The following is a 19,329-nucleotide window of genomic DNA, read 5'->3' as shown; positions in this document are numbered from 1 at the left end:
ACGCAGAGGCGTTCTCACAGCGTTTCGACGCAGCTCGAGTTCCCCGAAAGGGAACTGTTTTCAACACTGATAATAATCATAAATGTTTGTTGAGCATCAAATCCTAATATGAGAATGATTAGTGACACTGAAGACTGGAGTAATGATGATAAATTCAGCTTTGATCACAGAAATAAATGACACTTTACTATATATTCATGTAGCGAACAGATGATTTACATCAGAATAATATTTCACTGTATTACATTTTTTTACATATATATATATATATATATATATATATATATATATATATATATATATATATATATATATATATATATATATATATATATATATGCTGCATTTATTTAATTGTTAGATTCTTTAGACAATTTTTTTAAATAATTTTTTAGGAAGATTTTAAAAAGCTCTATATTTTACAATTCAAATCCTAGAGGCTATACCTATGGAGGACCAAATTACTCAAAATGAAATAATTAAATAAACAATGAATTCAATAAAACAACAATTAAATGTACCAGGTTATTCTGGAATAATTAAATTATTAATTAAATTATTAATTTAATTAAATATTAATTAAATAGTACAATTAATAAATGTATCTATTTATTTTGTAAAAATACATGAAAACACAACATTTATTGTTTTATATATTTCACAGTTACCTCCTTCACACACAATACTGTTGTTTAAAAATCTATTTTTTCATTATTAAATGTGCTTTTTCAAAAAGCTGTTTTTCATAATAATATGCTGCATTTACGAATGACGCCTATTTGACGAATCTTGCATTTCTAAAGCATGATTTTCCCAAAGATTGTTGTCATAATAGAGGATATTTCACCAGTGCCAATCAACAGGCAGTGGGCGGAGCTTGCCGCTGATTGGTTTGAAGTTGAAGAGTGGACAGACATGACAGATCGATCTGTGTGTGGTGATGACATCAAGTGTGCTTCTCATTTCTTATTTGTGACTGAAAATGTATTTTTTGACTCTATTGAATTTTCTAGAAACCTGAAAACTATGAGAACTGCGGTTGTGTTAAAGGCAGTGCGTTTTTATCTTGATCAATTCCTACCAATTTCCGATCAATTTTTTTCCCCCATCAATTCCCCAATTTCCCATTGCCACTTGCCAGACCCAGACAGAAAAAAAGTAATCAATCTGAAAGGGTTAGCCAATCAGCGCCACGCTCCGCCCACTGCCTGTTGATTGGCATTAGTGAAATATCCTCTATTATTATGAAAAAACCTTTGGAAATGCAAAATTCGTCAAATAGGCGTCATTCATAATGCAGCATACTATTATGAAAAACAGCTTTTTGAAAAAGCACATTTAATAATGAAAAAATAGATTTTTAAACATAACAGTAGTGTGTGTGAAAGAGGTAATTGTGAAATATATTAAATAAAGGTTGTTTTCATGCAATTTTACAAAATAAATAGATGCATTTATTTATTTAAGTACTAGTTAATTAAATTAATTATTGAATTATTAAATTAATTATTGAATTATTTCAGAATAAACTCGTACATTTAAATTGTTGTTTCTTATTGAATTATTTATTTATTTAATTATTTAATTTTGAGTAATTTGGTCCTTCATATTTACCAGGACTGTTTCCATAATCTTTTTTTTGATCTGTCTGAAAAAAAGAAGTTGTTTTTCAAATGAAATATTATTGTACTTTTATGAAGTATCACAATTTATGATATCATTCCTTTTTTATTTAATTATTATTATTTTTAGCAACAGTTTTGGATTTGTTCGTTTTTTTGCCTATTCAATTAGAGTCTACAGGCATGACTGGAAAGTGAGTGTGTTGCCTAAATTATATTTGGTTGTGACAATGAGAACACTTTGACTATAATTGATGCTTGCCATGAGATACTTTTATTTAAATTTGTTCATTTTTTATTTTCCATGTGGACACTTAACATTTCACATTTGTAACTGAAACCATTGAAGATATGTTGAAATCTTAGTATACACATTAGGTTTTTCTGGTGAATTGCAGCCATATCCAGCTCCAAAAGATGTGATACCAACAGCAGTGTTTCCACAAACCAAAGGACCTCCTGAATCCCCCTGTTACGAAACACAGATCAACACGTCACCAGTGAAACCAGTTTGTACATTACCATAACATTTGTGAATCATCTTTTGTACATACTCTGCAGGATCCACCGTAGCCATATGCACAGATCATCTGTGAGGCCAAGTAACTAAATCCCCAGCTACGCTGACACTCGGCCTGATTTTTTACAATCGTGACTGCCTCCATTAGACGATTGCTCCCTGGGCCATTAGTCGCCAGTCTTCCCCAGCCGGCAACACTACAGCGAGTACCTGCTTTAATGTTTCTGTCCTTTGGTAAAGATATCAGTCTTACTTTGTTGTTTAGTTTGACTCTTTTCTTTAGCTGTAATTGAAAAAAAAAAAAAAACACATTTTCAATAAACAAACTTTTGTCACAGATGACAGCAGATAAACAGTTATGGCACATTCACTGGTATGGATGAAGCATCAACAATATGATTAACATTGTGTCAGGGTTCTGTCACTTCAATCTAGCTTTCTCTTGGTTTTGTGGCAGAGCCCTGACACTCCTATATTGCATGAGCGCGTAGCTTTGAGCATGCTCGAGCTGCGTGCTCTTCTGTCCTTGTGAGTGTTTTGTGTGGGGCGTGGTATTTGGATCCCAGCACGTCGGTCTAGTTGGGTTTTGGTTTTGTGTTGGGATTCGGACATTCATGATCCTCACGTCTTGTGTAGCATGTAGCTGGTGTTTTTCACTGGCTGCATGCTTTCCTGTTGTCATGTTTTGTGTGAACATGCTACTTATGAGTTGTCGTTAGCTGCATGTTCATGTCATGTTTGGCTTGTTTTTCCCCCTTGGGGTAGTTTTTGTTTGTCTTGGTTTATTATTTTATTAAATAAAGCCCATTCCTCTTGCAGTACATGTAATATGTACATACTACATATGACGTTGCACTATTTTAAGTAATAAATAGCTAGTGAGATAATATAACGGTAACTAACGTTACAGTATACAAATAATTATTCTGTTGATATGTAATGCTAAATAAGGTTTACTAGTACATTCTTTCTTTTGTTGTGCCTTTTTTATCATCGTCATCTGTCTTTTTTCCGTTTACCGTCTTTATTTTATGAGCAGGTGCCACTCAAGAAATTGTCAGTTTGGATTGTCTGTCTGCTAGCTTAGAAATCTAGACACACCCTAGCGGCAGCAAATTTAATTTGCCCGCAAGTGTCGTCTAGGAACTCTCAATACCATTCTGAGCTGTGTTCCTCAAAATGTGGATGGCCCAATCACATCGTGTATAGAGTCGGTGGGCGGGGCCATAATGACGACGGCCGAGTTGCGTTTGCGTGCTTCTAGTAAACACAGAAACTGGCGAACGGCGGCGGTCTTTCAAATCAGCTCTGACCGCGACTCTGGAAGACTTGGAGTTAAGCTTTTCTCTGAGAAAAGAACAAAGAATGTCACTGAAGTCATTCTTAAAAAGGGAAGATGTGTTCGGAGCTTAGCCGACCGGATACAGCGAATGTTTAATCAGTCAGCGAGCTCTGCTTCACCTTCGTTGCTCTGGTTGGTGGTAGCGCTATCCTATCGAGTGCAGAGGGAGTTTGAAAGACAACCGTTTATCCCGCCCCTCGGATTGAGCCCGGTCTATGGTGAGTTTCCAGACCAAACATATTGATGTGGGTCTGGCTTGTCAGGCTATCTGTCTGCCATAATAAGCAAAACTGCGGCACACCAGTAATCTTGAATTTGAACGCGGTGCATTTCTGCAAATGGCAATAGGACCACTGGGAGGAGCAAGAGGAGCTTGATTTTTTTTTCCACAGATTATCTGTCTCATATTCTACTGTCAGGACATAATGACAGGTTTAACAAATATGTAAATAATACAAAAGTTTCCTACTGCAGCTTTAATAAAGAAGCTGTAAAGACCAAAATTAAGTTTATTTATTTATTACTTTATTTTCTGCTGAGTATAACAACCACAAAAATGCTTAAATGTTTTTTTCAGTTTTTGCCCTTTTTTTGTTGCTACACAGACCAATAAATGAATAATGTTAGAAACACACTTAGAGGCACTTGGCAATTTCCATAGGCATTATTCTAATCCCTTCAGTAATTGTTACAGCAAGAAATTGCAATAGAGATTAAAGGTGCCCTAGAATGAAAAATTGAATTAACCTTGCCATAGTGAAATAATAAGAGTTCAGTACATGGACATCACATACAGTGAGTCTCAAACACCATTGCCTCCTACTTCTTTTGCTAATCTTGTTTGTGAAAAACACCATGAAAAAAAAAGTGCTTCTCAACATAAACCCAACTGTGACGCAAGCATTGGGGATCATTTATATTCACGCCCCCGACATTTGCATCTGTCCAAACATGTTCATTGTCAGGCGGAACTGACGTCACGGACCCGAATCATTGAGACTGCAGGTAAAGACACTCAAGGATAGCAAAAACGGCAGCTCTCATGCAGGGGTGGTAAGTAATCAAGTAAAAATACTTTGATACTTTACTTAAGTATTTAAGTATTTTCGGGGATCTGTACTTTACTTGAGTATATTTTATTTGCATCTACTTTTACTCTTACTTCACTACAATATTAAAGGCAAAGTTTACTTTTTACTCCAATACATTTCCCCATGCCCGCTCCAAGTATTAAGTATTTATTACACTTGATTTCCAAACCGGTCTGGTTGGTCATGGATGATCCAGTCGGGTATAGACTTGGAAAAGCTGACAAGTCAGGTTTGCCACACTAACGTTAGCTCAGTGTTTCCCCAACTTTTTTATTTTGCGGCACACAATTTACTATGAAAACATCAGTAACATTTTACAATACAGGTGCACTATTATAATTCATGCCTAACTAATGCACAGATAATCATGAGTTAATGTATTACTAATGAAAAACTAAACAATTTATTAATGATTACTGCATCAGCAACTAATGAACATTCTCTATGATTAATAGATTAAGTAATATATGAATTGCTATTAATTAAATATGACATCATTAATTCCCTAATAACATATTACATTAACTAATAATGTAAATTCATGTATTCAAAGCCATGCATTCCGACTCTCAGTTGTCTGTTTAATTAATCATTAATCATAACAATTGGCAAAATTATAGTATGACTTTACTTGTTGAGGCACATGACTATTAACTAATTGTTACGTAATATGTCATTGTGGTTATGACTTTTGAATTAATTTTGAATTAGTTAATAGTATCTTGCTCCTCATCTGTTTTATGGAGATAATGTTATGGAACACGTCTATTTTAAGTTTAACCCCTACACTGCGTTAAGGTGCTTCATTGTCTCCTATTAATTGCAAACCTAACAAATTCTTAATTGCAGTATCTAATCTTATCATTTGTTCAATTAAAGCATTGCAGTATCAGTCCCAAAATATTTTATCTGCTTAATTATTGATATTTACAGTTAATTTGAATATTTACTTTTTACTTTCTGTACTTGAGTACGTTTTAAATCTGATACTTTTGTACTTTTACTCAAGTAATGTTTAAATGGAGGACTTTCTACTTTTACTGGAGTATTTTTTTATTTAGGTATATATACTTTCACTCGAGTATAACTTTTGAGTACTTTTACCACCTCTGCTCTCATGGCACACGTCATGTTTAGGCTGTGCAGGGGACTGTTGTCATAGTTGTGACAGTTGAGGTTTATTATAATCGGATACCACAACAAATTATTCAATTGTTCGGCCCATTTCAAGCTAGCTTCGCCCAGCGTCTTAAACTGAAGAAAGGGGACACTGTATTCCTGCAAGCAGTAGGTACTGATTTATCCACTTATTGACTAACGTTAGCTGTTTAAACATTTTCTGATTAAATTGAAAGTTTCTTAGAGAGACAGCATTGTCTAGATGATGCAAGATACTTACAGTAACAATAGAAAACTCCAAGTACCATACAAAACTAAAAAGTATGTCTAATGACAAAGGTTAATATTATTTTCTATTACAAAATACAATTGTAGATACATTGCTTACAGATCGTTCACTTGATCCTTCTAGCAAACGTCACCTTTTCTAACATATAAGTTAAAACAATAGTCATTTGACAAGGCTATTCATTTTGTAAAAATATAAGTTGTATATTTATATTTTTGAAAACTGAAGTAACTTAGGCCTATTATGTTTTTGCATGCTTGTATTAAGAATACATCACAGTCACTGCGTAGCCTAAATTGTGACTAACGTTATATAAACATGCAATATCGCTGACGAAAAAAGACAAGTCTAAAACGTAGACTGAATACACTGCAAATGGAGATTGCTGAAATGCAGCTTGCGTGCAAGCTCGCGTGCATATGGTTGCCAGATTGGACATGTTTAGGTAAAACACCGGATGTGTTCTTTTCACAGAAAAACTCAGTTTGGGGGATTTAAATGACTGAAATCTGGCAACCGCACAAGCTCTTTTTCGCACGGGGATGATCTGAAAACACCAATTAACAAGTAGGCTGCAATTTATCCATCTCCATTTGAGATGTTTTGCTTAAAGTGTCATTCAGTCGGTCTGTGTTCTGTCAGGACTCACGAGACGCTTTGCTGAACTGCTGTGAGCTGCTTAAATAAGCCAATCAGAGCAGAGCTCAACATTAATATTCATGACCCTTCCAAATAAGGCAAAAACAGATCATTACATCCTAGGGACAATTTATAGGGTTGTAAATGGACCTGTAAAACTGTATCTGGACAATTTTTGCCCTTAAATAAGCCACATATCCTCTATGTAGATATCAGAGAACAATTTAACATATTGTTTCAAATAATTCTAGGGCACCTTTAAATCAGTGTTTCGTGCTCCTGTTTCCAGACCAGATATTATTTTGAACAACTAAATGTAGCCTATTACAGGTTTTACCTTCAAAAGCATGATGTCATTCCGAATAGGGCCGCCTTTATAGTTTGGATGTGGGATGTAGGACTTCACGCCAATGCGATCTAAACACTTGCTTTTCCTTAAGTCATGAGCACCAACAACAACCGTCAGAATATCTCTTCTGTTGAAAGAGCGTATTGTTATGCGCTTATGTTATATGATACAAACACTGTATGGTTTCACTGCAGTTATTATCAGTTGCAGTCAATTTTTACTTAACATTGGAGTTCACACCGAACAAGCTCTTACCTATTCCAGCAATGAGCAGCCGTCAAGACCCACTGATCAGAAATGAGGAATCCACCACAGATATGATACCCATTCATTTGAAGAGAAACCATGTAAGGTCTGGAGTGGGGTTTGGCTTCTGTGCCGTTCACTATACCCACATTCACATGAGCTGAGAGAGAGAGAGAGAGAGAGAGAGAGAGAGAGAGAGAGAGAGAGAGAGAGAGAGAGAGGTTTAACAGTACTTTATTTTCAAAAATAAAAACAATTCACATCATCAAATATTCAATCAAGATAACTTAAATTAAAATTTCAGAAACAACTGACCCTCCTCAACTATACACAAAACATTCTTAAAACACCAAATGTGATCAAAGACCTCCTCATTTTTTATAAGATTATAATACATAAATTCTATATTTAACCTTCCAGCAACCAAATTTTTGAACATCAATTCAGCATCAGTACTAAGAAGTTTTAGTCCTTCATTTTTTCTTGTCTTCCACATTGCTAACTTTGCAGTTCCTATCAAATAATTTAACAAACATGTTTTCCTTCTGATTAAGAATCTATACCTCACACCCCCAATGAACACTGCTTCTGAGAATTCCTCATCAAATGCCTGAAACCACCTCTCAAGAAGATTAAAAAGACCTTTCAACCTTCCACATCTTAAAAACAGATGCTCCAAATTTTCTACCATCCCACAGAACCTGCACTTTTCATCAACTGCTGGGTCCAGGTGTGCCACATGTCTGTCCGTAGCTATCGCCCCGTGAATAATCCTCCACTGTAGATCAGCGGTACGCTTCTCTATGGGAGGCTTATACAGGGCTCTCCACCTGTCCCTCACGAGGAAGTCTGGCTTCAACAAACCTGGCCACCTTGAAGCTTTTTGTCCTTTTAGAGAGTCCTGATGTAAAACTTTGACTGCAGAGTAATATATTGCTTTCTTTGATGCCGACTTGAAGTATTCCAGTTGTGGGGTATCAAAAGATAGAATAGACCCCACATCTTCATCATCATGTTCCGACTTTATAAGAGGAGAGATTTTAATTTCTGGGAAATCCTGTTCATTTATCATGTCCGTCAAAAGTCCTCTCCCAATGCACTTCCTGTAACTGCTTGGTAAGGCATTAACAATCTCCTCCACCAACTTCTCTGTCAGACGTGAAGACCTTAAGCCTGTCATTTCTTTAAGGACCTCCACCGATTTCCATCCATCTCTGTTCAAGAGGTGTCCCAGCTTTACAATCCCGTGTCTCTGTAAGCATGCACTCACACTCACAGAAGACAAAAGTCTTGTTTGAGTCCTTGGATTAAAAAACAATGGTTCCTCTAGAACCCAATTCCCAGGTTCATCCACTTCTCTCTCAACTTTAAACACAGATCTCCATGAATGCAACATTGTCCGGTAAAAAGGTGTCAACTCAGACAGGCTCATCTTCTCAAGCGTCATTAAAAATAAGTGTCTATCCAATCCCAAACCCCCAGATTTTTGAAGAATTGCCTTTGCAATCTGAGTCCAGACCACGTCTTTGTGGTAGAGCAATCTTTGTGCCGCTTGAATTCTAAAAGCACCTATTCTGCTCCTCACATCCACCAGACCCTGGCCACCTTCATGAACAGGGAGATAAAGCGCTGCTGCTCGAATCCAGTGCTCTCCGCTCCAGAAAAAATCCACAAACGTCCTTTGTATCCTGCAGATCAATTCATCAGGTGGCTCCATTACAGAAAGTCTATGCCACAAGATAGAGGCAGCCAGGTTGTTTACAACCAGAACTCTTCCTCTGTACGACAATTGTGGTAATAGACATTTCCATTTAGACAATCTAGCATTCACCTTCTCCAGCATTCCCTCCCAGTTTTTATCTTTAAAACTGTTGTTTCCTAAATAAACACCTAACATTTTTAACCCTTCCCTCACCCACAAAACCCCACCCGGTAGTTGTGGAGGTCCTAACCCTTCCCACTGACCAATAATAAGCCCTTCACTTTTTCCCCAGTTCATTTTTGCTGAGGACGCTCTCTCATATGTTCTAATATTTTCAGTTAAAACATTAACATCATTTTGACTTGTGATAAAAATTGTGATGTCATCCGCGTAAGCAGATAATGACACCCTGCTACTGCTATTTATACCAGGAAGTAAAATTCCATTGAGGTCTCTCCTTATCCTACACAACAATGGCTCTATAGCAAGGCTATATAATTGGCCAGACAACGGGCAACCCTGCCTAATACCTCTTGATACAGGTATGGGTGCACTTAATCCTCCACCAGCTTTAACCATCACATAAACATTCGAATATAACAACTTAATATAAGATATGAAATTCTCTCCAAGTCCAAATTGTTTCAAAACTTCAAGTAGATACATATGATCAACGCGATCGAATGCTTTTTCTTGGTCCAAACAAAGAATACCCAGGTTTGAATGATTGAGTTGGTTAAAATCAATTACATCCCTTAATAAGAACAGATTATCCATGATGGACCTTTTTGGAATACAGTACGTCTGGTCATTTTGAACCATCAAATCTAAATAACACTTAAGCCTATTTGCTAAACACTTTGAAAGTATTTTGTAGTCCAAACACAATAGCGAAACTGGTCTCCAATTTTTCAGAAGACCTAGATCTCCTTTCTTTGGAAGCAAGGACAGTACAGCTCTCCGGCAGCTCATGGGAAGGATTCCACTTTTGATACTTTGAATGAGTACTGCATACAGGTCTTGTCCTAATAAATTCCAAAATACTTGATAAAACTCAACTGGCAGGCCATCTACTCCTGGGGAACGTCCGTTTGACAACTGCTTCATTGCTTCTGTAATCTCTTGAAAAGTTATTTGACTATCAAGTGATTTTTTCCCCTCCTCGTCCACCTGAGGTAAATCACTCAACAAGTCAGAAGCACTCTCAGCGTCACAGTTCTCAGCATCATACAGTTCTTTGTAAAAATTCACTGCCAGTGTCTTTATTTCACTAGGGTCTGATGTTATAGTCCCATCTGGCCGTCGAAGATGATATATTTGTTTCTGTTGGGCACTTTTTTTTTCAAGGTTAAAAAAGAAAGTTGTCGGAGCATCCATTTCTTTAATAGAACAGATTCTTGCCCGTACTAGTGCTCCTTTCACTTGCTCCTGTAGTAACGATCCAAGTTCACTCTTTTTCTTACTCAAAAGCTCATTCTGTCCAGTTCCATTATTGTTCAAAAAAGTACTTTCCAGTCTTTGAATGTCTTTTTCCAAGCTTTTTAGTGCAATATTCATCCTTGATGTAGTATGTGAATTATAGTCTTGACAAAAAACTCTTACATTTGCTTTGCCAACATCCCACCATTGACAAATGTTTTCAAAGGAATCCTTCTGGAGTTTCCATTTATTCCAAAATAGTTTAAAGCTATCCAAAAATAAAGAATCTTGTAATAATTTAATATTGAAATGCCAAAAATAATTTGGCTTCATGGTTTTCTTCATATTTAAATCAAATAAAACCAAATGGTGATCTGAAAACCCACAAGGTGAAATAACAGCATTCATCACCTTATTATTCCATGTTTTATCAATATAAAATCTATCTAATCTTGCACCACTAATCCTACTGTCAGATACTTTAAGCCATGTGTATTGTTTAACGCCTATATTTCTTTTTCTCCAAATGTCAATCAAATCAAGTTCTTTTATAATTTTTGACAACACCACACTTGACTCATTATGAGGTTCTTCCCCATTCCTATCAATTATAAACTCAACAGTGCAATTCCAGTCACCTCCAATGATAACACACACATCATCTCCAAATTTTTGAACAGCTTTTTTTAGTTTCATAAAAACTTCCACCCGCTCAGGCCCACTATTTGGTGCATAAACATTTATAAATACAAACACTGTTCCTTCAAAGTCAACATGCACTAATAATACTCTTCCCTTTACCACTTCTTCCACAAGCAAGATATTTGCATTTATATTTTTTGAAAATAATATTGCTACACCAGAACTAACATTTGTCCCATGGCTCAGCACACATTTCCCTTCCCACCATCTATCCCATTCTAACTCATTTTCTATACTAGAATGTGTCTCTTGTAAAAAACCCACATCCACATTCTTAATTTTGAAAAATTCTGACACCATTGCTAACTTATTTCTATCCCTACCCCCATTTATATTTAAGGAGCCTGCTCTTAAAAACTCCATAACGAGAAAGAGATATAAAGAGGACAGGAAAAGAGTGAAAAGCCAATGAGTAACCGACACCTTGTGTATTTCAATCATTTTAATGAAACATTTGCTTTACTCTTCCTTAACTTCGTTAAAATCTTCCTCAACCGAAATCTTTTCTGCTTACTAAGTGCCTCAAACCCAACAGTTTTTTGCAACAGAGTCACTGACATTATAAATTTGTCTGTGTCTGGGAAAAAATCATTCACTTCCACAGTCTTTCCAAAAGTCACATCTAAAAAGGTATTTATTTCCTGCAGTGTGTACTTGTCTTCCATGCTTTGTGAATCAAAATCTGAAATTTCAGAGAGGGTATCATCATCTCCCATCTCAGATTCAGAACACAATTCCACACAATTAGATACCTCAAAACTATCACCATCTTTTCCTGTATTTACATCATCAGCCCTTACACTACTTTCTCCAATTTCAGATAGGCCCGTTACATTTTGTCCACTAGAAATCTCATTGACACAATCTTTCTGATCGTTAATAACATTACCAATCAATTCAACGCTATCAACATTTCTTTCCTCTGTTGCCTGAATTAGTACTTCCTCAGAACTAGTTGTATCGTTATTACCATTGGCATCCTGATTTTTATCCTGGACTTCCTCAGCAACACTAGGTCCATTTGCCACATCCACATCTTGGGCCTTATGTGGGCATGCCATCCTCTTATGGCCGATATCGCCACACTCAAAGCACTTCATACTACCAGTATTAGCGTAAACCACATAAGTTTTTCCTTCGTGGCCAACTCTAAACGATACATCCAGCTCTGGCTGATTCAAAAACATAAACACTTGCCTCCTAAAAGACATAACGTGTTTCAACGCGGCATTTCTGCATCTTAGTGGAATTGTTCTAATTTCACTTGCAAACTTCCCATATCTCGCCAACGCTCTTTCAATCTCATCATTATGAATGAAAGGTGGTACATTAGACACGGTTATACGTGTCGTTGGGGTAACCAGCGGAGAAACAATAACAAAGTTTCCACCTACCACAATTCCATCGCATATCAACCGGTTCGCCAGTTCCTCCTCCTTTACAAACACAACTACTGCCCTATTCATTCTTGAGGCCGAAGAAATACTCTCGTAGCCGACCTGTTCTCCAACCGCCAGTAACACATCTTCCACCGTCACGCCCTGTGCGGGCACACACCTGATGCCGTGACGGAGCGACACAGGTGACGCCGCCACCTCCGCGGCCGCGGGGTGAGACGCCATCAGAATGCCGCAAAAAAACAAAAAAAAAACTAAAATTCCCAAAAGGCGATTGAAAGTTACAGTTACGAAAACGAAACCGAAAACAAACTAATTCGCTAGCAGGAAAGAAAACAACACACGCTCCCCACGAACACCCTCACCTCACGCACACCCCAAACTTCCCAGCATGCACTGAGAGAGAGAGAGAGAGAGAGAGAGAGAGAGAGAGAGAGAGAGAGAGAGAGAGAGAGAGAGAGATTCCTTAATTTGTGCGGCTCGTAACACTCTAAAAAGAGATGTGTTAAAAAACAACACTCAATGTGGCATTGTTAATACATCTCTTTTTAGAGTGTCGGTAACGCCAGATATTTCCGCCTATCTACAGAGAAATGCCATGTATTTATTGTACTTATTTGATCGATAAAATACCACGTGTTGCACTGATAAGTTTCCATGCACCAGTCTGGATGTGGATGTGGTTTGGAAAGAGTGTGAGTAAAAGATAGTTCTGTCAGGACCCCTATCGTCAAAGATGATTGATTAACTATTAGCATACAGTTTGGATTGGAGGTATAGTTTTGTTCTGGGCAAGGACTCTCTGTGCATCTATGCAGCATAGCATGGATAAGCGCAGGGAGAGCAGCAACAACCCCCCAAAACAAAACCAATGCTGACATCCCCCGGAGATAGAGAGAGATATCAGTCAACTTATTCACTACATACAAATTAATAATTCTTAATAATCATTGTAATATGCTGTTAAATAATCAATCTCACCAGTGATGGTCAGGTGTGGCAGCAGAGAGGCCAGCAGAAACAGAGAGAGGATAATGATGGTCATGATGAAGATGACACTGAGTTATCATGGCAAAGCACTGTATAAATACACTGTAAAATGGGTGGAGTCACTGAGAAGTCCCCAAGTCTTTTTTTGTTCTTCTTGCAGTATGAGCAACACAGTGATGAAAAGATACTGTTCTTGTAAATCCTCCCAGTGTTGCATGAAGAATAAAAATGGTGTAGGTGATAAGAATTCAGCACGTACTCTATGCATGCATTTGAATATTAGATAGCTGAAAGAAATTCTGCAATAAGTCATCTTAATCAGCACATACCAATAAAAATCACCTTTAAAAGGCCCCCAAAAATGCTTGATTCTGATTGGTCGACACATTCTAAACTTTATTTGTCTTCTTTAACTGCATCACTAAAGTAGTCCCAGGCAAATTTCCATTATTATTATGGAGAGAGGTCTGTCACTCAGTCTCACAAATGTCAATTTCCATGCCAGTTTGCCAAATTATTTAATCTATTTACAAGAGCTTTGCAGTGTACCACAGCAAAATAAAAAAACAAAAAAAAACGCTGGTGTACAATTACAATGAGGAGAATAAAAATATTTTTAAAATTATTATTATTATTTCACTCTAATGCTAAAACACGTTAAGACAATTACTATCTAAATTAACAACATTTTAGACATCAGGCAGAAACCTTGTATCTTCATATTTTGTAGTTTTTTCCATAAATCATGACTATAAGTCACACCTTTCTTTACTCAATAAACTCTCTATACTCTCTATCTAACTCTCTCTATTTTTTTTTAAATATTGCACAATATGAGGTAAATAGGCCTACAGCCCAGCACTGATTAAGCAGATAAACATGATAAAAGCAACAGGATACATATGTTATATTAACAGTTTTAAACTAAATTACCTTTTATTATTCCTAGTGAAAAATAAACATACTAAAATGTATTTTAAATACATTTATTTAATGCTAAATATACTACAAATACATTTATATTTGTGTTCTCAATATAAATACCCTGCAATTGTACTTTTAGTTTACTCAATTGGTTTGGTATACTTAAAGTCTTTTAAATTTGAACAATAAATATTGTACTTAATGTCCCTTAGTTATCCATAAATGAGGGGATGAATGCTGAGGTCTGACTAAAGATATACTTCAATATTTGATTGTGCTAAAGTGGAACTATTGCAAGAATACTTTAGGTGCACTTTAAATATCTTGTATTTAAATTTAACAGTGATTACACTATCCTTAGTGATATTAAACACATTTTAGGCTTAATATTAAGAAATATGCATTGTGCAATAAAGATTAATTATAATATTTATATCAGTAAGTCTCAAGCGATATGTCAGTAAATATATTAATGGGTTTGTTTAAAATAAATGTAGGCCTATTTTAAATACATTTTGGCAGTTTTTTTGACTAGGGCAGATTCGTTGCCCCTACATGTGTCTACACCATCATGCACATAACTCTGAAAGATTTAAGCAGAAGTTGACACGTCAGACCGCTGTGCTTTATCTGGTTCCAACCTTGCCTTAAAGCCAATACCAGGTAAAGGAATGCAAAACATTTTGCAGATGATATTTAATGTTGTGTCTGCTGGCTTTATTTCTTCAACAGCTCCTAGTTAAGCACAAGTTCTATACAGGCCGTTTACCATTGTCAAAAATCAGTTTGTGTATAGCAATACTTATAACAGAACACAAAGTAACACCAGTGGGTGTGGACACTCATATCTATGTGGTGGCGTAACTGGTAAAGCGACTGCATTTGTGTAGCAATGACCACTGATAATCTACCTCAATCTGGGGCTCCACGCAAAATCTCACCCCGTTGGGGTCAAAATGATCACAAGAACGGTGAGCAAAAATCCCAGAACCACATGGGGGGACCTAGTGAATGACCTAAGTTGGACGTTTGATGGAGTATTTCTGTGTCAAAAATACTCCTGGTTTCTCAAAAGTTTTGGAAAGTTTTTTTTTGAGTATGGTTCCGCTTGACGTCAACAGGGCGGAATGTCCTTGTATGGGCCCCGGGCTCTTCTCCCGGAAGGGTGCAAACGCTACCAGAGTGAGAGAAAAAATGCACGCCCATAAACACTGCACTCACTGCTGTCACAGGACTTCACGAAATTAACAATGTCACCAAATAAGTGTGTTTTTGATAGAACGGTTCCAGCGATAAAGGTTCACGGTCTTGATTTGCAAGCAGGCGGTGAGTAAAACTGCTTCAAATATTTTTGTGTAGTTGGATATTGTTGCGTAAGTAAACATCAGTGAACAACATGATCGTGTATAGTTAATTTATCAATGGAGCATGCGATTTATGGTGTGTGTTTAAATACATTTGCTTGGCTGACCAATATAGGTGTCTGTTTGTTAATTGAACCATCCCAAACATAAAACCGCAACCGTTTCTCTTTCACATACAATAGTCCATAAACCAAATCATGTCCTCATAAACCACGAGTAAACACACACAAATGTTGATAAGCTGCTAAATACAGTTACAGTACACTGTAACCAATATCTGTAGTTTTCACAGCATTATTACTGTAAAATGAGAAAATACTGTACTGTAGAACCTGTATACAGCATGTTGCTGTAGATCTGCAAAGCATCATGGTCTTTTTTCAATGGCGAGTAAATTCTACAGTATTTTTTTTCTCTCCTGTGAATCACAATACAGCATTTTCTAGAATATTTTTTTTTCAGCCAAGGAAAGCTACGAGATTCCCCACTTTCATCCGAATTTTTACTTCAGAAAGGTAACAATGTATTTCCAAAGTTTACTCTTGTAAAGTCAACTGTTTGTTCAACTTTAAGAGTGCACTGAGAGAGAAAAGAGTAATGAGCGGCACACTTTCTAGTAAACTCGTCTCATGCTGTGTGTGCATTTTATAATTTTATTTCCACAAATATTTCTGCATGATTTCGATATATTTTCTAGTCTGGCAACATTTGATAACGTCATTAATTTATAGAAGGATAGTATTGTTAAATAAAAATTTAATTGTGGATGTGATGTCTTTTGGTGCTGATCCGTCACATAATGTGATCGCTTTTTTTCCTGTCACCACATGCGCGTGAGGCAGTGAGCCAAAGCCTGCCGACTCTTCGACGGTCTCGAGCTGAAAGCAAACGCAGCTGAGGTATGTACGTTAGGCCTAACTTAACATATTTTTCATAGTGATTAATCATGATTTTTCTGAATGGAAACCCCCAGAAACTAGATTGGTAAAATGCTATTCAAACTTGTGGGAGCATGCATGGGCTGTAGGCTACTGTATTAAGATTTGTCTTATCCGGCAACATTACATTTTTAACGTCTTTAATTTGATTAAAGACTAACGTTAGCATTGGGAAATGACATTAATTTAAAATGGTGTAATTTTTTGTATTTATTGGCGCGGTAGCCGTTTAATAATCTCTCGTTTCTTTTCTCTTGCTTGCTGTTGCCGCCTGAGGAATCAGACATTGAAGTTAAGCGGGCCGAGAAAACGCAGCCAGCTAGAGGTAACGTTATCTGTTAAGCTACGTTACTTAACATATTCTTAATAATTTCATGATTTTTCTGAACTTCATTGCCTTCAAGCTGCAGAAACTATAAGTTAGATTGTTAATTGCCATTCCCGACTTTTGGGAGCATATATTGTATTAATATTTGTCTTATCTGGCGAAATTACATTTATAACGTCTTTTATTTTATTAAATAGTAGCTACGTTAGCTTTAAATAAAAATTATTTGAAATTGTAATTTTTTACAGTATTGCCACACACTTTCTCTTATGAATATTGAACTTGTGATTTCTAAAACTGTGTTTTCGTTTTATTTTGTGTTACAAGAAACTTCCACCTAAGCAAACGCTGAGGCTCAGATTTCCTGCCAAACACTCCGAGACTCATCATGCTCGGTAAGATCCAAGCACTCAACATACACAATAGATGCCAATATTAAGGGTTACTTCACATATAAAGCATCTTGCACTTACATTCCAAAAATCTCTAGTTGTTACTGATCCAATAGAAAAAAATAGGTATTTTTTCTTGGATAGGGTAATGCATAGCCTAATGTTTTTATTTTCAGATTCTTCGTCAGAATTAACCCAGAGCACACCGAGTGCAATTCAAAGGTCCAGATTAGCAGACAAACTGGGAAGGTGGTCATCAGGGACTTCATCGAGTATGACTGGCAGAACAACTAATTCCAGGTGAGACTTTTAATTGTTACCTTGAATACCTTTAAATGGTGATTGAAAGTCAGGGGTGGCCAGCAACTTGTCTATTAAAGGGATAGTTCACTTTAAAATTTATTCTCAAGTTGTTTCAAACCTGTATGAATTTCTTTCTTCTGCTGAACACAAAAGAGGATATTTTGAAGAATGTTGGTAACCAAACAGTTAACTGGAGCCAGTGACTTCCATAATAGTAAAAAAAAAATACTATGGAAGTCACTGGCTCCAGTTAACTGTTTGGTTACAGACATTCTTCAAAATATCCTCTTTTGTGTTCAGCAGGAGAAAGAAATTCATACAGATTTGAAACAACTTGAGGTTGAGTATGTGATAATAGCATTTTCATTTTAAAGTGAACTATCCCTTTAGGCCTGCCAAGCATCATTTTCAAATCAGGCAGTTTTACAGCGTCAACACAAGGTGATTCAACAACACTGACATGAAAAACAGGAGGAACATTGTGTGACAACACCAGCCAGTTAGAATACTTTTCCATTCAGAACTCACAAACATAAATTTCACTGTTGTATCACTAACTGCAAACATGGTATTGTGGCAGAAATGTGGGATATTCATGTACAATTTTATAATATTCATGTAGACAGTTATTAAATATTAAAGTAATGGCAAATGACAGAAACCAATTCTGTCTAATAAGAGTCGAGTTGCAACTCCATAATATTTAAATTTTATCTTTTAAAAATAGGTTGTTATTTTTACAGATGTTACAGTTTGTGTTAACGAAAATACATTTACATTTTACATCTTTTGTAAAGCTATAAAAAAATATCAGCCCCGGGGGATGCTACTCCACAAACCACCAACAAAGCATATAAAAAATACTAATATTTATTTAAAACTTTATGTGTATGTCATCAACCCATCTGTCTTACTTTTAAACTTTTACATTAATAATGAATTTCTTCTTCTACAGGGTAGAAGACTCAGGCCCAGGAAGTCCAGGTCAAGTTTTAAAAGAATAATAGTTATGGAAAAAAACATTATTGGAGAAAAACAATATTCAGGTTTGAAATCCTTCTGTTTTTAAAGGGATAGTTCACCCAAAAATTTCAATTGTGTCATCATTTACTTACCCTCAACCTGTATAAATTTCTTTCTTTTGCTGAACACAAAGAAAGATATTTTGAAGAATGTCGGTAACCAGACAGTTGATGGGTCCCATTGACTTCCTTAGTATTTTTTTTCTACTAAGGAAGTCAATGGGACCCATCAACTGTCTGGTTACCGACATTCTTCAAAATATCTTTCTTTGTGTTCAGCAAAAGAAAGAAATTTATACAGGTTGAGGGTGAGTAAATGATGACACAATTAAACATTTTGGGTGAACTATCCCTTTAAATCATTTAATTTTTATAGATTTGTAATTTTACATTTGAACATTTGAATACATATTGATTGTTTTGTTTGCTCAAAAAAGTGCTGAAATGAAATAAATTGTTCACAGAGAAATGTTAACTTATTGAAAAAAATTTATATGTTCAGAAAATATATAGATTTGAAATCCCGCTGTTTTTAAATAATTACATTTTTATACATTTGTAATTTTATCCAAACATTTTAATAAATATTGATTTTGTTTGTTCAGAAAAGTGTTTTTTTGTATGTTCAGAA

The 19,329-nt window shown here is 36.0% G+C and overlaps 1 protein-coding gene and 1 long non-coding RNA gene across 2 annotated transcripts; one reads left to right on the top strand and one right to left on the bottom strand.

The window, feature by feature from the left end:
- Window positions 1-1,884: 1,884 nt before the first annotated feature.
- Window positions 1,885-13,500, bottom strand: LOC137039517 (granzyme B(G,H)-like). The gene is made up of 5 exons (XM_067414822.1): window positions 13,419-13,500; window positions 7,227-7,377; window positions 6,960-7,098; window positions 2,177-2,425; window positions 1,885-2,091 (listed from the first exon to the last, which is right to left on the bottom strand). The coding sequence occupies exons 1-5, from the start codon at window positions 13,480-13,482 to the stop codon at window positions 1,945-1,947; spliced, it is 750 nt and encodes a 249-aa protein (XP_067270923.1). The 5' UTR covers window positions 13,483-13,500; the 3' UTR covers window positions 1,885-1,944.
- A 3,086-nt stretch (window positions 13,501-16,586) lies between these two features.
- Window positions 16,587-18,771, top strand: LOC137039516 (uncharacterized). The gene is made up of 4 exons (XR_010897679.1): window positions 16,587-16,978; window positions 17,309-17,376; window positions 17,550-17,673; window positions 18,632-18,771. It is a non-coding gene; the product is annotated as an uncharacterized lncRNA (long non-coding RNA).
- The last annotated feature ends 558 nt before the right edge of the window (window positions 18,772-19,329 follow it).

The sequence above is a fragment of the Pseudorasbora parva genome, chromosome 14 (assembly GCF_024679245.1).
Source record: "Pseudorasbora parva isolate DD20220531a chromosome 14, ASM2467924v1, whole genome shotgun sequence".
Classification (NCBI taxonomy): Eukaryota; Metazoa; Chordata; class Actinopteri; order Cypriniformes; family Gobionidae; genus Pseudorasbora; species Pseudorasbora parva.
The sequence above is the reverse complement of the archived record's forward strand: the minus strand, read 5'-3'. Positions and strand labels throughout refer to the sequence as shown.

Coding starts and splice junctions, on each gene's coding strand:
- LOC137039517 (XM_067414822.1), bottom strand. CDS start 13,482: ATGACCATCATTATCCTCTCTCTGTTTCTGCTGGCCTCTCTGCTGCCA. Junction 7,099..7,226: donor GCTGCTCATTGCTGGAATAG/GTAAGAGCTTGT, acceptor CTCTTTCAACAG/AAGAGATATTCTGACGGTTG. Junction 2,426..6,959: donor ATGACATCATGCTTTTGAAG/GTAAAACCTGTA, acceptor TTTCAATTACAG/CTAAAGAAAAGAGTCAAACT.